This window comes from Amblyraja radiata, chromosome 6, assembly GCF_010909765.2.
Source record: "Amblyraja radiata isolate CabotCenter1 chromosome 6, sAmbRad1.1.pri, whole genome shotgun sequence".
Classification (NCBI taxonomy): Eukaryota; Metazoa; Chordata; class Chondrichthyes; order Rajiformes; family Rajidae; genus Amblyraja; species Amblyraja radiata.
Window position 1 is genome coordinate 38,892,204 of NC_045961.1, and position 18,710 is coordinate 38,910,913.

The 18,710-nt window shown below is 40.3% G+C and overlaps 2 protein-coding genes across 2 annotated transcripts in view; one reads left to right on the forward strand and one right to left on the reverse strand.

Moving 5' to 3' along the window:
• txndc9 (thioredoxin domain containing 9) lies at positions 1-7,328 on the reverse strand. Its single transcript, XM_033022562.1, has 5 exons — positions 7,208-7,328; positions 5,604-5,822; positions 5,139-5,257; positions 1,796-2,050; positions 1-691 (listed from the first exon to the last, which is right to left on the reverse strand). The coding sequence occupies exons 2-5, from the start codon at positions 5,790-5,792 to the stop codon at positions 577-579; spliced, it is 678 nt and encodes a 225-aa protein (XP_032878453.1). The 5' UTR covers positions 5,793-5,822; positions 7,208-7,328; the 3' UTR covers positions 1-576.
• Positions 7,329-18,318: 10,990 nt separating this feature from the next.
• Positions 18,319-18,710, forward strand: part of eif5b (eukaryotic translation initiation factor 5B) — a 71,475-nt gene continuing 71,083 nt past the window's right edge. Inside the window, exon 1 of the mRNA XM_033022563.1 lies at positions 18,319-18,462. Within this exon, the coding sequence (XP_032878454.1) occupies positions 18,428-18,462 (35 nt within the window). The 5' untranslated portion in view covers positions 18,319-18,427. The remainder of the gene's footprint in view (positions 18,463-18,710) is intronic.

The window sequence follows — 18,710 nt, forward strand, 5'->3', positions numbered from 1 at the left end:
TAAAGGGAATAATCGTGTATGATTCTTTATTGGATGCCTGAACCAAGAAGTCTACTCCGAGCTCTGTCACAGTATGCAATTCCAGAAGGCACAGTTGACTTCAACATTTTACAGATGGATCCTATTTCCGAGCCTCAAGTTGCTCAATGTCGGGACCATCATGTAATTTTTGAGCATCTCAAACAAAATAATAGGAATTAGAAGACCAAGTATATAAACCGAAGGGCCATTCAAAAACCCAATCAATACTTCATCCTCCCCATACAACATTGGCTGTCCATCGTGGCACTCTGTAGATTTCACACTAAACTCTCATTTTAGAACTGCACTGAACCAAAACATCCTGAAACTAATGTGACTGCAGCAAAGCACATAAATTACAAATAATTTTCAGCTTAATTCGTGGAACTACATTCTAAGTATCTGCCTAACAGTTATCATCCTTCAAGTCGTCATTTTCTATTGCAATAATAATTTATTTTTTATTAGTCTATGAAAATTGATGAGTAATTACTGAAATTAAAGTTGAACAATTAAGAATAAAGATTCTGCAGCTCAAGAAACATGCTTAACAATCTAATCATCGTCTGAATCCGAATCATTGTTCTTTCTTCTAATTGTTCTTTTGTCCATCTTTGTGATACTTCCACTTTTTTTTTGCATCTGAAAAGGTGGTTCCATCAGATTTCCACTAAGAAAAAAACAGTCAAACATTAATTTGTTTAATTTAATCAATTCTTTAATTTATTTCAATAAAGCCCAATGACAAACTCCTGTAGGGAATTCTATCTCACACTTTTGAGAAAGATATGCCTGGATTTTAGCGAAGAGAAATAAAATGACAGTAACATTTAAAATATTCTGAATTAGCTGTGGGCAGGTGGCAAAGCAAGAGACGAGTAGTGTGGAATTAAGTACTATTGATGAGACAATGGCAAGTGATTATTGGAATACCTAGCCAATTGTTGGAACACCAAACCTTGTAAAAAATAAACTAACAGACATCACATAGATAAACTGTAAGTAAATAATGAGATAAGAGTATCATGGATCAAAATTGGCAATTTAACTTAAGTAATCTAACTGAACAAATATAATACAGAACTGTTCCATCCATACCAATTTCAATTAATTCTTAGTCTGCCAATTGTCACTCAACACCTATAACTGAAGGATAGCGCTCTCATATTTTAATTATATTCATAACTGTTTTAAACCAAAGTTTTAGTTATCTTTGAATTTGGATATAAAACATTTATTGGACTTAAAAAAAAAAATTGCTGTCTCACCCAACATTTCTCCCTCAGCCTATAAAGCTAAAACATGATTACCCAGTCATTGTCTAATTCCTGGTAGACACAAAATGTTAGAGTAACTCAGCATCTCTGGAGAGAAGGAATGGGTGACTTTTCGGGTCGAGACCCTTCTTCAGACTATTTCCTATTTCTGGTCCTGTGTTTGTGCAAAGTAACTGCTGCATTTTCTACCTTTTACAACTGTGCCTCTGCTTCAGAATAATACAGTTGAATGCAGCTATTCAAAAGTGATTACAATTAGAAGGCAGATTTCTAACAGAACAGAATTGACCTTCTTTGTCCCAAGTCATAGTATTTTTACAGCCAATTACGGAGTCAGCTTAAAACCACTTATGTTGAAATACATTAGAAATATTATTTTAAAACTACAAACTACAAACCATGTAATCAAAGCAATCAAGAATTGCAAAATATTTGTCTCATTGAAAATTGTAAATAAATTATACCAATGTACCTGAATGACAAAATAATGACCTTACCTGTAGTTAATGATGTCAGCACAACCCAATCTCCATTCCAAAGTCTCTGTAGTGAAGTTATCAGTGGAACCAAGGTCATCAAACCCAACAATGTAATCTTTTGCTTTACCATCTTTCACCAGAACCATTGTTGGAATTATTTTGATTCGTAATTTCTCCGAAAGGAAAGGAGCTTTCTCTGCATTTAATTTAATAAACTTGGTTTCAACGTGCTTTTTAGCCAGAATAGTCAAGTGTTTGTCTACTATCTGGCATCTGTACATGAGAGAATAAATTGAATTTACATCATTTTTGGCATGTATTAGTCATTTATATATATAGAAATATTTAGCAAATGGAAAAACTTATAATTCAAAACACAAAATGGTGATTCAATAGTTAACGAAAATTGCAGCGTTTTAGAATGGTAGTTTTGGATTTTTTATCTGGATTACTGCTAATGTGCTAGCTCATAATCATCAATTAGAAGATTAGCTGCACTGCACAAACTGCATGAGAATGCAAAGTGCAGCATTTGGGTGGAACTGAGAAATGGGAAAGGGGTAGCAACACTTATAGGGGTGTATTATAGACTGCCAAATGGGGAGCGAGAATTGGAAGAGCAAATATGTAAGGAGATTGCAGATATTAGTAGTAAGCACAAGGTAGTGATTGTGGGAGATTTCAATTTTCCACACATAGACTGGGAAACACATTCTGTAAATGGGCTGGATTGGTTGGAGTTTGTAAAATGTGTGCAGGATAGTTTTTTGCAGCAATATATAGAAGTACCTACTGGAGAAGGGGCGGTGCTGGACCTCCTGTTAGGAAATGAGACGGGTCAGGTGGCAGAGGTATGCGTTGGGGAACAGTTCGGGACCAGTGATCACAATACCATTAGTTTCGATATAATTATGGAGAGGGTCAGAACTGGACCTAGGGTTGAGATTTTTGATTGGAGAAAGGCTAACTTTGAGGAGATGCGAAAGGATTTAAAAGGAGTAAATTGGGACTTTTTGTTTTATGGGAAAGATGTGGAAGAGAAATGGAGTACATTTAAAGGTGAAATTTTAAGAGTACAGAATCTTTATGTCCCTGTTCGGTTGAAAGGAAATAGTAAAAATCGGAAAGAGCCATGGTTTTCAAGGGAAATTGGACACTTGGTTCGGAAAAAGAGGGAGATCTACAATAATTATAGGCAGCATGGAGTAAATGAGGTGCTTGAGGAGTATAAAGAATGTAAAAAGAATCTTAAGAAAGAAATTAGAAAAGCTAAAAGAAGATATGAGGTTGCTTTGGCAAGTAAGGTGAAAGTAAACCCAAAGGGTTTCTACAGCTATATTAATAGCAAAAGGATAACGAGGGATAAAATTGGTCCATTAGAGAGTCAGAGTGGACAGCTATCTGCAGAGCCAAAAGAGATGGGGGAGATATTGAACAATTTCTTTTCTTCGGTATTCACCAAGGAGAAGGATATTGAATTATGTGAGGTAAGGGAAACAAGTAGAGTAGCTATGGAAACTATGAGATTCAAAGAAGAGGAAGTACTGACACTTTTGAGAAATATAAAAGTGGATAAGTCTCCAGGTCCGGACAGGATATTCCCTAGGACATTGAGGGAAATTAGTGTAGAAATAGCAGGGGCTATGACAGAAATATTTCAAATGTCATTAGAAACGGGAATAGTGCCGGAGGATTGGCGTACTGCGCATGTTGTTCCATTGTTTACAAAGGGGTCTAAGAGTAAACCTAGCAATTATAGACCTGTTAGTTTGACGTCAGTGGTGGGCAAATTAATGGAAAGGATACTTAAGAGATAATATATATAAGCATCTGGATAAACAGGGTCTGATTAGGAACAGTCAACATGGATTTGTGCCCGGAAGGTCATGTTTGACTAATCTTCTTGAATTTTTGGAAGAGGTTACTCGGGATATTGATGAGGGTAAAGCAGTGGATGTTGTATATATGGACTTCAGTAAGGCCTTTGACAAGGTTCCTCATGGAAGGTTGGTTAAGAAGGTTCAATGGTTGGGTATTAAAGGTGGAGTAGCAAGATGGATTCAACAGTGGCTGAATGGGAGATGCCAGAGTAATGGTGGGTGGTTGTTTGTCAGGTTGGAGGCCAGTGACTAGTGGGGTGCCACAGGGATCTGTGTGGGGTCCACTGTTGTTTGTCATGTACATCAATGATCTGGATGATGGTGTGGTAAATTGGATTAGTAAGTATGCAGATGATACTAAGATAGGTGGGGTTGTGGATAATGAAGTAGATTTTCAAAGTCTACAGAGAGATTTATGCCAGTTGGAAGAGTGGACTGAGAGATGGCAGATGGAGTTTAATGCTGATAAGTGTGAGGTGCTACATCTTGGCAGGACAAATCAAAATAGGACGTACATGGTAAATGGTAGGGAATTGAAGAATGCATGTGAACAGAGGGATCTGGGAATAACTGTGCACAGTTCCCTGAAAGTGGAATCTCATGTAGATAGGGTGGTAAAGAAAGATTTTGGTGTGCTGGCCTTTATAAATCAGAGCATTGAGTATAGAAGTTGGGATGTAATGTTAAAATTGTACAAGGCATTGGTGAGGCCAATTCTGGAGTATGGGGTACAATTTTGGTCGCCTAATTATAGGAAGGATGTCAACAAAATAGAGAGAGTACAGAGGAGATTTACTAGAATGTTGCCTGGGTTTCAGCAACTAAGTTACAGAGAAAGGTTGAACAAGTTAGGGCTTTATTCTTTGGAGCGCAGAAGGTTAAGGGGGGACTTGATAGAGGTCTTTAAAATGATGAGAGGGATAGACAGAGTTGACGTGGATAAGCTTTTCCCACTGAGAGTAGGGAAGATTCAAACAAGGGGACATGACTTGAGAATTAAGGGACAGAAGTTTAGGGGTAACATGAGGGGGAACTTCTTTACTCAGAGAGCGGTGGCTGTGTGGAATGAGCTTCCAGCGAAGGTGGTGGAGGCAGGTTCGTTTTTATCATTTAAAAATAAATTGGATAGTTATATGGACAGGAAAGGAATGGAGGGTTATGGTCTGAGCGCAGGTATATGGGACTAGGGGAGAATACGTGTTCGGCACGGACTAGAAGGGTCGAGATGGCCTGTTTCCGTGCTGTAATTGTAATATGGTTATTAACAGAATTTCTAAAATGAGCACTAATTTTGATTGTAGAATCAGCAAATTAATTCACATTATTTTAGAGGAATAATAATGTTGCATTATATTTTAATTCATAATTTAAGATACATCAAATAGAATTCATGCATTCTTAAAGGCATTTATAATTATCCTATCTCCAAGCTCAACAAACAACTGCTTTGTTATCTTTCTGTACAAAATGGGGTTCCTCACCTCATTGTGGTATCTCTATAAAAATGGCACACCACATTTTTACTCTCCTTAACATCTTGAAAAAAATCTTTTTCACTGGGAATCTCCCTGTATTCACCATGGCCCTTTGAAAGCCATTCCTGCAGACAAATGGAAGGCAAAATTAGAAAAATAGTACAGTTTGTCAAAAAAAAAGAAATATTAAAGCTAATTTGAAGGGACTCAAGCCCTGTGATCCACTTACTTTAAAATTAAATCAATTCATCATAATATATTGAATTATACTTTACCTTCAAGAACAAATGTTAAAAGTTATTTCCTTCCCTGACATATATAAACACAGTAAATTTATGCATTTAGGATAAAAGTTCCATCTATCAGTAAAATTAATGTAATTTTCTTCAGCACCAATTACTGCCTAATTTGCCTAAACAGTTCCATTCAGTACAAAAATGATCAAAATGTTTATTTTGTGAAAGTTTCCACCTGCTTCTGAAGTTGTGCTTTTTTCATTGATTCCAGCCTTCTTTCTCGAAGTTGCTCCAGTTCTTCTCCACCCATCTTTTCATATTTTTCAATCTCTGTATCTAGTTGTTGTTCAACCATTTCTGTTGTTTGCAGCATTTGCTGCTCAATTACTTTGCTGAGCATAGCCACTGAGGGGTTACTTGCCATCCTTACCAATCAGAAATATATCCTCCAAAACTAAAATAAAAATAATATGTTGTTTAACATAAATGTACATGGCATTGTAATAATACTGTAATAGAAGATACATTGTAATGAAGAAGGATTTCGGCCCGAAACGTCGCCTATTTCCTTCGCTCCATAGATGCTGCTGCACCCGCTGAGTTTCTCCAGCATTTTTGTGAACCTTGTAATAATACTGTTAAGTTTATCGTCTAGTAAAAGTACATTGCATTAGGAATAATTTTCCTATAAAAAATCCAAAATATCTAATTATCTTCTGTATAAAGCTAATTAAACATGTTCTGCACAAAGATAAATGCAGTACATCTTTTCTGGTCAATTAAAACAAAAATCAACACATTCAATCCTACAAAGATAGCAGGAGTAGGTAAGTCAATCATTTATCAGCCGGAAACAGTTCAGCATGCCCTAGTTGCATGTAGAAGATATGAAACAGAAAGAAGAGTTTTGATCAGTGAAATGAAGAAAATTGGAATGACAGATATATCAGAAAAGAACATTCTAGAGTATGGAGGGGAAGGAAAAGGAGTAAAGGTGTTGTTTAATTTCTTGAGGGCCTCTGGCCTTATAAAAAGGATATAATGTAAAGACATGAGGACTGTGGAGTGAAGCCAGAAGGTGGCAGCAATGCAACATTGTGGATGCCGGCTGCCGTAAAACTCCAAAGAAGAAGAAGGGGAAGAAGACAATCATTTGTGGTTGCTCTGCCTTTCAATAAGATCATCTCTGCATCAACAACGTCAAACACTGTATGAATGTTTTACGTTTTATACCTGTCACTCTCCTAAAATCAAGAGACCCAGTCTGCTTAATCTCTCCCCCTCCTCCATCCCAGGTATCAATCTGTTGTATCTTTGCTGTATTCTCTCTACTTCAAGTGTATCCTTTTTCTGGTAGGGAGATCAGACTCTACACAATATTCCGGATGCCGGCAAATCACCTTAACTCCCATACTCAAATCATCTTGCAATAAACTGGCTTATGAACGTGGGTGCTGCTCTGGAGTCTGAGCTGACATCGCCAACACCTCGGGCCCGTTAGACACAAAAAACTAGACGCTCGTTTACAAAAAAACAGATGTTAGTTTGCACAAAAGGACACAGAGTGCTGGAGTAACCCAGCGGGTCAGGGAGCATCTCTGGAGAACATGGAATAGGTGACAATTCGGGTCTGACTGGAGCCGTCGTTATGGTCTCAGGCCCGGTGTTGTCCCGGTGCCGCTCCCTAATCTCCTCGTTTCAGACCGATCGGATGAGCAGAGAAAATAAGAAGGAAGATGAACCTCCATGATGTGTGTGTGTGTGTGTGTTGTGTGTGTGCACAGATTACACGGGCCGCCGCCGCCGCCTCCCGCACACTCAGCTCCCCGATTTACGCACCTTGGTCCCACTCGCACCAACCGGCCACTTCCGCTTCTCCCTGCGCCACCGCCGCCGCCGGGGTGAAGGGTCACACGGCTGCTTCCTTGGCAACAGCGGTCCAATCGCAGCAGCAGGAGGGAGGGAGCTGGCGACGCAGTGCAGGGAGGGGCGACGCGCATGCTCTGTACAATCCCTCCCCCCCCCCCCCACCACCAAAGATCTTATAGCGGATCTTTGCCCACGACAGCTCCTTTGTGTTGCAATCTCGACCGCAGTACGTTGTATTAAAATTGTATTATTCTCTCAATTGTACAAAGGTTTATTGCTAAAATCACCCCTCTATTTAATGTTAATCACTATCGCAGTATATTAACATTTTATCATCCTAACAATTATAAAAAAAGGTTAAACTATTGCTAAAATCACCAAATCCCCATTTATTTAATGCTGCAGTACATTTATTAACATCTTATTGTCCTCTCAATTATAAAAAAGGTAGAATTATTGCTGAAATTACCAAGTCCCCTTTATTTAATGTTAATTACTACTACGGTATATTTATTAATGTTTGATTATAGAAAGGTTGAATTATTGCTAAAATGATCGAACTTCTTAATGTTAAACGCTAATTTCACACAGCATAGAAACAGGGCACCGTATTGATATTCACGTCACCTGTCTACGCTAATCACATTTTCATGAATTCAGCCCAGAGCGTTTTGTGCCATGGTGTTTCAAGTGCTTCACTTATCTATTGTGAGCATACATGCCTCCACAACACCCTCGGGCAATGGGCTCCAGATTTCAAAAGTAGATAAAAATGCTGGAGAAACTCAGCGGGTGAGGCAGCATCTATGGAGCGAAGGAATAGGTGACGTTTCGGGTTCAGACCCTTCTTCAGTCTGAAGAAACGTCATCTCCCTTCCCTCTAGATTTCAAACACGCTCCGGGTGTAAATTTCTTCGGGCCTGTCCCTCTTAGGCAATTTTTTAGGCGACTATACGCGACTAGGCTGTCGCCACATGGTTGTGGGTGACGCCAGTATGGTCGTGAGTAGTCTCCTCAAGTCGTCCAAAGAGTTGTAGCGTTTTTCTGGTTGCTGCTGGATTTTGAAATGTTCAAAACTTTTCGGTGACCGTGGGCTTGACGCCAATGAGCGTAGCTTGTCTTCTCCTGACATAGGTGCTATCACAGGTAGTCGCCAGGTGACGTAGGTTGTCGCTGGTGCTGACTTCGGTGAATTCCATTGACGACAACCTACGTCAGCTGGTGACAGGTACCTGCGTCAAGAGAAGTCAAGTAGCGACATTGGAAAAGCACAAGTGCACAGCTCCACGTGGTCAGGCGAATATAATGCGTGGACATTCTGAATTTTTTGTTGGCTCCAAGAGAAGGAAGGGGCAGCCCAAGGGAAGGCCCAACCCCCATCCACACCCACCAGACAGGTGGAGACTGAAGAGACCCAGGAGGAGGAGGCCCAGGGGGAGGAGGCCCAGGAGGAGACCAGGGAGGTGGACCGCTGCCAGATCCACTGCAGGCTCCAACCCAAATGCAACTGAGGTAGAAGAGAGAGAGGCAACTCAACAGGAGCTGATCAAAGAGGTAAGTACTTTTGGGGAAATATTTCGTCCGTCCGTCCGTCCGTCCGTCCATCCGTCCATCCGTCCGTCCATCCATCCATCCATCCATCCATGCATCCACCCATCCTCTTCTTTTTTCCCCAAATTTACTTACCTGTATCGTACTCATTTATGTTGCAGCTCGCGCAACACGCAACAGAGGCCAGACAGGTCGTGACACAGCGCCATGAGAGGGCTGTTGACGCCTTCCAGGCATTCGTGAAGACTGAGCTGCTGAAGATACCGGAAAACATGTGGTTCAACTACACCATGGCTGCCATGACGGTCGCCCATAACTTCTCCCAGCTGGTAAATATTTTAAGCACTTTTTGTGGAATTTTGGGAACATTTGACTTTAATATTTGACCTAGAAATTAATGTTTTTGTATGAAATATTCACAATTAATTAATTGGTTTTGCAGACTCTGCAGCTGTTGGGACACATCGGACAGCAACAGATGGGACAGCCACAGATGGGACTGATAGGATCACCACATCAGCAGGCTCACCAGGTATATAATTTTATAATACATTTTGTGAATTGGACTTGAAATTCTTTGTCACACACAGCTTGTGAAAAGTTTAAATTTATTTGCCTTTCACTTTATATTGATATGTCTATGTGTCTATGTGAAGCCTATGTATAAGAGTCCTGACCCTAAACGTAACATATTCATGTTCTCTGGAGATGGACCCACTGAGTTACTCCAGCACTTTGTGTCTTTTTTTGATAAACCAGCATCTGTAGTTTCTTGTTTCTATAGTCTGTGTGTTATAGATACCTATGCTCAGGGGAAATGCCCTTCATCATTTTGTATACAGTGCCCTCATAATGTAAGGGACAAAGACCCATCATTTATTTATTTGCCTCTGTACTCCACAATTTGAAATTAGTAATAGAAAAAATTACATGTGGTTAAAGTGCACATTGTCAGATTTTAATAAAGGCCATTTTTATACATTTTGGTTTTGGTAGAAATTACAACAGTGTTTATACATAGTCCCCCCATTTCAGGGTACCATAATGTTTGGGACACAGCAATGTCATGTAAATGAAAGTAGTTACCATACAGCCATACAGTGAAAAAAAGAACACAATACACAATAATTTTAACAAACATCCACCACTGTGGAAGGCAATAAAGTTCAGTCATCTTCCTCCATTGTTCACCCGTGGTGGTCGGGGCCTTGAACCCTCAGCACTGCCTCTGCCGACGGCCCGATGTTAAAGCCCGCTCGTTGGAATGATGGAGACTCTGGCGTCGGGACGGAACGGAAACACTCCGCGGCATGGAGTCCACAAGCCCCGAGGTCGGAGCACTTCCACAGCGATCCGCAGCAAAGGATCGCTCGCTCCGCGATGGTAAGTCCGCGTTGCACTTGCGGTTTGAAGCTCCAGGCCGATCTCCAGGAAATGCCACACCAATCCAGTTGTTAGGCCGCAGGGAGGGGACGGAGACATGACACGGAGAAAGATCACATCTCCGTCGAGGTAAGTGACTGAAAACGGTTTCCCCCTATCCCCACCCCTCACCCACCACATAAAAACATACTGAGAAACATTAAACATACATTTTAGACACATTAAAAGTTATAAAACAGTGGAAATAACACACAAGCTGCTGGCAAGGCTGCCATCTTGGCACAACCCGATGACGTATATTTCTGTTTTTCTCTGTATATCTGTTCATGAAATCTTCTGTGGACAGTGGTCATTGACAAATCCACACCTGACTGTCTCTGATCTTTCAGACAGGTGTTTGGGGATTTTTCTATATTATAGAGAGAATTCTTCTGTCATCAGCTGTGGAGATCTTCCTTGGCCTGCCAGTCCCTTTACGATTAGTAAGCTCACCAGTGCTCTTTCTTCTTAATGATGTTCCAAACAGTTGATTTTGGTTTTCCAGCCTGTAGTCCTCCCTACAGCCCTCTATGCCAGTGAGACATGGAAAATCAATGTGAAGATGAAAAAGAAATTGGATGCATTCCAACAATGCTGCTTGAGGAAGATCCTGAAGACTAGCTACAGAGACCACATCACAAACTAGCAGATCTACCAGGAAACTGCAACAAAGCCACTCAGCCAGGACATAGAGGTATGCAGGATGAAATTTACAGGACATGTACTCAGAATGTCACCAGAACTTTTTTAATTAAATTAAATTTCTTTATTTATATAGCACATTTTTAGTCAACTTGCATTGACCCCAAAGTGCTTCACATAATTACATTCACACACACAGGCAAAGGTGGGTGAAGTGTCTTGCCCAAGGACACACACAGGCAAAGGTGGGTGAAGTGTCTTGCCCAAGGACACAACGACAGTGGCTGGACTCTCTTATACCTGCATTAAGGATGCAATTAAACACACCTGAGCAATTACAAACATCTGTGAAGACATGTGTCCCAAACATTATAAAAATACCCTTTAATAAAATCTGACAATGTGCACTTTAAACGCATGTGATTTTTTTTCTATTACATATCTCAAATTGTGGAGTACAGAAGAAAATAAATAAATGATGGGTCTTTGTCCCAAACATTATGGAGAGCACTGTATCTATATCAGGTTCTGCTTTGTCTCCTCTACTCTAAGGAACCCCCATCCTACCCAAGTTCTCCACATAACTAAATCTCTACATCTACTGATGAATCTCCTTTACACCATTTCGAGTGCAATCACATCTTTCCTGCAGAGTGGCAACAAAACCTACACATAGTATTCCAGCTGCAGTTTGACACGTTTTTTTAAAAAGTATGATAATCTGTGTTTTTATTCCCATGTGTCAGCCAATGAAGGGAAATATCCCATATATCTGTGTAAACACCTTATCAGCTTGTGCTAGTGCCTAATGGATTCTGTACACTGAAAGCTCTCTATTCCAAAGTCCTTCTTAAGGTCCTACCATGCTCCTAAAATGCAATATTTAAAAAATGTTCAGGATTAATTTCCACCTACCATTGTTCTGCCCATGTTACCAAGTCATCAATATTGTTCTGTAGCTAAAGATTACCTTCAAATTAATGATCTAAATATGTGAAATTAACCCAACACTGATCCCTGCAGTACATCATGGGTAATGGATTTCCAGTCGTAAAGCAACCCTCTGCCGCCTTTCATCTAGCCAATTTGAACCCAATTTGTAAAATTGCATTGAATCCCATGAGCTCTTTTGGGCCCATCTTGCATATGTAACCAGGAAAAATCCCCATGACAATATTGACAGGCAGACAATATTAACCACGTTGACACACTTAGTTACATTTAGTCACCTATATCTTGTAGGCCTCCATGAACAATAGCATAAATGTCAGGGGGATTGAAAGAAGCCTTTATGATGTGAAAAATCCACTAAATTTTTATCATTTGCTAGCAATTTTTTTAACTAAATATTATTAAAATCAAGAATGTACAAGAGGCCAAAATTGCATCAGCACAAGTATTTGGAAGGAGTACGCTGCTGGTGGAGGTTCCAGAAATAGAGCAGTAATGCCAAGGAGAGGGCATGACAAAAAATAAGAGGGAAACAAGAGAATGATGCAAATTAGGTGAAGGGAGATATATTAGGGGAACTTTGCCCAGTGGTCCACAGGCATTTAGATAGACACTTTGGTTTAGTTCAGAGATACAGAACAGAAACAGGCCCTTCGGCTAATTGAGTACATGCCGACCAGCGATCCCCACACACTAACAATATCTATCCTACACACACTAGGGCTAATTTACAATTTTACCCAAGCCAATTAATCTAAAAACCTGTATGTCTTTGTAGTGTTGGAGGAAACCGGAGCAGATGGAGAAAACCCACGCAGATCACGGGGAGAACGTACAAACTCCGTACAGACAGCACCCATGATGAGGATCGAACCTGGGTCCATGGTGTTGTAAGGCAGCAAATCTAATGCTGCACCACCGTGCCGCCCTGTAAATAGGCATGGAAGAATTTGGTCCTAACGCAAGCAAGTGGGATTAGTCTGATGTACAAAAAGGCATGCATTTTGTAGCAACAGGCTAGTTCTGTGTGGCACAACCCTTAAATGACAGAACATGTAGTTTAAAAAAGTACTGGGATTCTGAATTTTCCAAATATGGCACTGTGTACTAGAACAAGGAAATTATAATGAACTTTTATAAAACATTGGAATGACCACAACCAGAATATTGTGTCCAGAATGGAAAGCCATAATATAGAATACATGTGGAAGCATTGGAGGGGATATACAAGTAGTTTACTACAATGATTCCATATGAGTGTCTTTAAAAGAGCTAGGGTTGTTCTCCTTGGCATAGAGAAGATTGTAAGGAAGTAAAATCTGGTCCCATTTGTGGAGGGTCAATAATTACGGATAACAATGAAGGTGATTAGCAAAATAACTAAATATGACATGAAGAATCTTTTAAATAAATATAAGCACACAGAGTGATTAGGGTCTGGAATGCATTGTCAGTGGAAGTAGTGGAGGCAGATTCAATTGCAGCAATCAAAAATATCTGAAAAGAAATAATCTGGAAGGATATGGCGAGTGAATGGAGGGAAATTGAATTAAATGCATTGGTCTTATCTACAACTGGTACAGCCATAGACTAAATGACTACCTTCTAATCTGTGACATTTTGTATGCTACGGAGATTTCTCACAAATGTGCTGCCAGGTGTTCACACAGATATAGACTCAATGTATTTTCTTGCAAATTTTACAATGCAATTATAAAAAGAATATGCAGGGAAACTGAAATCAAAATAGACCAATAATGTTTAAGGGTTACATGCAGATACCAGAACAATGAAATCCTTACTTGCAGCTTTACAGACTGGAATTGCAAGATAATTATATCGACATTGAGAAAAAACAACAAACTTTTCAGATAAAAGATCTTTGGTCAGAACTGTTGAGATGAAACATTACTATTTTACCACAGTTTAAGAATAAGAAGTAAGCCATTTAGAACGGAGACGAGGAAGCACTTTTTCTCACAGAGTGGTGAGTGTGTGGAATTCTCTGCCTCAGAGGGCGGTGGAGGCAGGTTCTCTGGATGCTTTCAAGAGAGAGTTGGATGGGGCTCTTAAAAATAACGGCGTCAGGGGATATGGGGAGAAGGCAGGAACGGGGTACTGATTGGGGATGATCAGCCATGATCACATTAAATGGCGGTGCTGGCTCGAAGGGCCAAATGACCTACTCCTGCACTATTGTCTATTATCTATTTTTCTCTACACAGATATGACCAAATTTGCTTAGTATTTTCAGTACATTTTAACTTTATTTCCGTTTTTAGAAAAATATTTCCTGCTCACTGTGGAAAATGTAAACCAGAAAAGGTAAATGGTCAAAAGTGATGGTAAGCGCATCTGCAACATAAACCTCACTGGTGTAATGCAGATTAGAACAAAGCAATGTGTTTTAAGGTACACATGTTGCTGAATAGTCAGATGAATTATACATCCTTTGTCTTTGCCTGGTATGGCAAATCTTATTCTCAAGTACCGTGAATCACTTTACGGAATCCACAAAATACCTGCAATAATTTCAGGGGACTATATAGCAGTTAAACTGAAGCAAAGAATAAGAAACAAAGAAAAAATATCATAAGCACGCCAGTTTCAGTGGCCTTATATGTGTAATATAAGGGTTAAACACACTACGTTAGCTAAAATGGAGTTGTCAGCTAACAGCCATATGTACGCTTTTCAGCTAAATTAACAGTACAATTTGCTTTGCAAGCAGGCTTGCTAAGAAAAACAATTAGCTGCTTGGGAAAATTCTTGGGCTCACTTAGAACCAGCAAAACATTAGGCCATGTGCAAGGTCACTAATAGTAAAGATAAGATAAACTTCTACTTTCTCAGAGACATCTGAAACTAGCTTAGCATCTGATGCAACAAATGACTTGTTTTCAACTGTAAGGAGGATAGTCTGTTTTGCAACATAGTCAACTGTTGTTCTTAGATTAGGGTAGAAACACTGGCTCTCAAGTATAAAAATGCTTGTATACCTTCACCTTGGGCCAAGCTTCTGGACCGGCGCCAGGACACACAGGTTCTTCGAAAGATACTTTGATAAGACTCCAGTCTAAGCTGTTAAACTGAGTTCCCGATAAACGTTTGGAAGTTACAGCCTTTGGGAATTAAGATATGTGAGACTTGTTAATTTGCCATTTTCTGCTGCTAATTAAATTGGAATTGATTTGTTTTTCTATTGTTGCTTTAACTGAAAATGTATTGGTTATAGTATTCTATTACCACCATCTCGTGCTTGGTTGTTGCTCTAATATTGTTTGTGCTTTAAATTTTATATTTTCTTTCTTCCTCATCATTGATCCAAATCCTAAAAACCTGCAAGTATTCCATTACAATATGATACACTATTAAGCCACAAACATGACATCAGCAATCAACATTTATTAATACAGCTTCAAAAATATGAATTGTGCATCTCTACAATTGGCATCTTAAAGCAAACAATTATTGAGATGTTATGATTATGAATGGCCAGGGTAGCAGGCACCCTTGATGATACTTCCAGATACAATGCACTATGAAAATGGATTGAATGATACCTATGTTCATCACTCTCTGTTGGTGCAGGTGGTCAAGAGTAGAGGAGCTGTCATAACAAGCCGAGATGCATCCCGTCAGAATAATTTCCATAGTGCATCTGTAGAAATTTGAAAAAATCATTGTGGACATTGCAAATCTTATCAGGTGGCTAAAAAAGTGTGCTGCTTAAAGCAGAGTACTGAAGGTACTCAGGCACGATCTGCGGAGGGAAATTGACATGATATTTTGGGTCAAAACTCCTTTTCACACTCCATTTCCCTCCACGACTTCTTGACATGCTGAATTCCTCCGGCAGTTTGTTTTTTGCTCAAAATTCCAGCATCTGCAGTCTCTAGTGTCTCCAAAGTAAACAAGGTAATGTGCTTTCTTAATCATTGCATCAGTGTGAAGGGACCAGGTTAGATTGCTGCTGACATGGATGCTCAGGGCTATGAAGCTGTTGAATATCTCTAGCTAATTTATGTTAATGAGGACAGTGCTGTGTTCAACTCCAGCCCCCACCAACACGTCCTTAAGCCAACATCAAACTCTTTTGGCTTCTTGACTTTAAGGGTTAGGTTGTTGGTCTGGCACCATGACACGTTATATTATAGTCACAATTTTTATATAGGCATTTATCCATATACACATATATTTTTCCTGAAGACAAAGGATTTTTAAATACATATAATTTCTCACTATCTTGGAATTTTCAAAATTCCACACGGGACCATCACCACTGGAACTGAAATAAGTAATTCTCAATTGAGAATAATGGTGCCCCATTAGAACTAGTAAATATCATGAAGGGTAAAAAGATAAAGTATTGATATGCTTAAATATAAGATTGCAGAATAAAGGAATGAATTAATAAATTGATTTTATTTTTTTATTACGATAAATAAACACCAAACTAAAATATAATTTAAGGAATGAGAAAAATCTTCTCGATATTTCTTGATCTGCGAAGTTCGATGGTTGGAAAATTTGGATTAAAGTCAGGCCTCTCTTATAATGGAAGATGCTTAGCAAGGAATATAGACATTAGAGTTGAAAGGTGCTGGAATCTGGAGGAAGAACAAATTATGAGAAAAGCTCAGCAGATTAAACAGAATCTGTGGCAGCAAAGATTTGGCCATCAGGTGATGGATACAGGTCTCTTTTGATCTCTAGCCTTTGTCCATCCATCTGTCAAGCAAAATCCCCCTCACCTTTATCCATCTAACACGTGCCAGGCTTTGTGCCGTCCCCACCCAGCCTTCTCATGCTCTCCTACAATCAGTCTGAAGAAGGGCCCTGATCTGAACCATCACCTTTCTTTCCCCACCAGAGATCCCGCCTGATCCACTGAGTTTAGTTTAGTTTATTATTGTCGCATGTACCATGATACAATGAAAAGCTTACAAAGTGCTGAAGGGACTTAGTGGGTCAAGCAGCATCACTGGAGAACAAGGATAGGTGACGTTTTGGGTCAGGACCCATCTTCAGAATCCTGGTTCTCTAGAGATGCTGCCTGACCTGCTGAGTTACTCCCGCACTTTTTGTCCTTTTGTGTAAACCAGCATCTGCAGTTCCTTGTTTCTACAATGAGAAGCGTGTTCTGCATACTACTCAATCGAATTATACTATACATACACAAGTACAATAGAACCCGTGCACTCCACAACTGCTGCTTGTTTCACTGAGTTTAGTTTAGATCATAGTTTAGTTTATTATTGTCACATGTACCAAGATACAGTGAAAAGCTTGTTCTGCGTGCTATCCAGTTAAATCATTCTATACACAAGTAAAATAGATCATGTGTAGGAAGGAACTGCAGATGCTGGTAGACATAAAATGCTGGAGTAAGTCAGCAGGTCAGGCAGCATCTCTGGAGAAAAGGAATAGGTGACGTTTCAGGTCGAGAACCAGACAGAGTCAGGGGAGAGGGAAACGAGATATGAAAAGGTACAGATCTTTCTCTGGAATGTTACTCCAGCACGTTGTGTTCTAAGGCAGTGGTTCTCAAATGGGGGTACGCGTACCCCTGGGGGTACGTGAAGGCACTCCAGGGGGTACGTGAGATTCTAAAATATAGGCCTACATATGGCCTATATTTTTGCGCTGGTTAGGGGGTACTTGGCTGAAAAAAGATTTCACAGGGGGTACATCACTGAAAAAAGGTTGAGAACCACTGTTCTAAGGAATACACAATTTATTTTCTACATCGCAGTTTGTGCATTTTTCATTATATATATTACTAAGAGAGAATGCATTATTATTTTTAATGAATTGACATACAGATAAGGATTGCAGTTGCTGCACCGTCAACATTGCCCTGCACTGTTGTCTTAAATGCTTTGCCCTGCCCTGCATTTTAAATGCATTGCCCTGTCCTGCATTGTTTTAAATGCATTGTCCCGCCCTGCATTATTGTTTTCAATGCATTGCCTTGCCCTGCAGTTTTAAATGCATTGCCCTGCACTGCATTATTGTTTTAAATGCATTGCCCTGCACTGCATTATTGTTTTAAATGCGTTGCCCTGCATATTTGTTTTAAATGCATTGTCCTGCCAGCACTACCCTGCATTAATGTTTAAATGCAATGCCCGGCATTATTGTTTTAAATACATTGCCCTACCAGCAGTGCCCTGCAGCATCGCCATGCCAGCACTGCCCTGTAACATCGACATTATGGTTTTAAATGCATTGCCCTGTCAGCATCGCCCTGCCCTGCATCATTGTTTAAAATCCATTGCTTACCAGCATCGTCCTGCCCTGCATTATTGTTTTTAATGCATTGCCCTGCCAGCACTGTCCTGCATTATTGTTTTAAATGCATTGCCCTGCATTAATGTTTTAAATGCATTGCCCTGCCAGCACTGGCCTGCATTCATGTTTTTAATGCATTTCCCTGCCAACACTACCCTGCCAATCTTGCTGCTCAAGCTCCACCATCGACCCTTTGAACCAACGCAACCAATCAGACTTCGGCGCCGGCAGCGCGTCCAAACACGTGCGGCGCATGCGCGGAGCCCTGCAACCACCATATGTCTGGAAGAGATTTTTAAAAAGTGACAGAGTCGTGAAACTGCGAAGGAGATGGGAAAGAAGCAGAAAAACAAGAGCGAGGACAAGTGAGTGTTGAGGTGTCAGCCGCCCTGTCCGTGCGCTGTGGGGAGAGCAGGCTGTCCTCACGGGTGGAGGAGGCATGTTAGCAACGCCGAGCGCTTAGGCCACTGCCTGGTGCTGGAGTGCGGAGCAGACCCTGTTCCTGTTACCAGCCCGATGCAAGATCTGTGGGCCGGCTGGCGGCTGTCTGGTTGTAGTTACAGTCTCTCCCTTCTGTGGAAAGGCGAGAATTGCTGGCTCCTTTCACCCACTC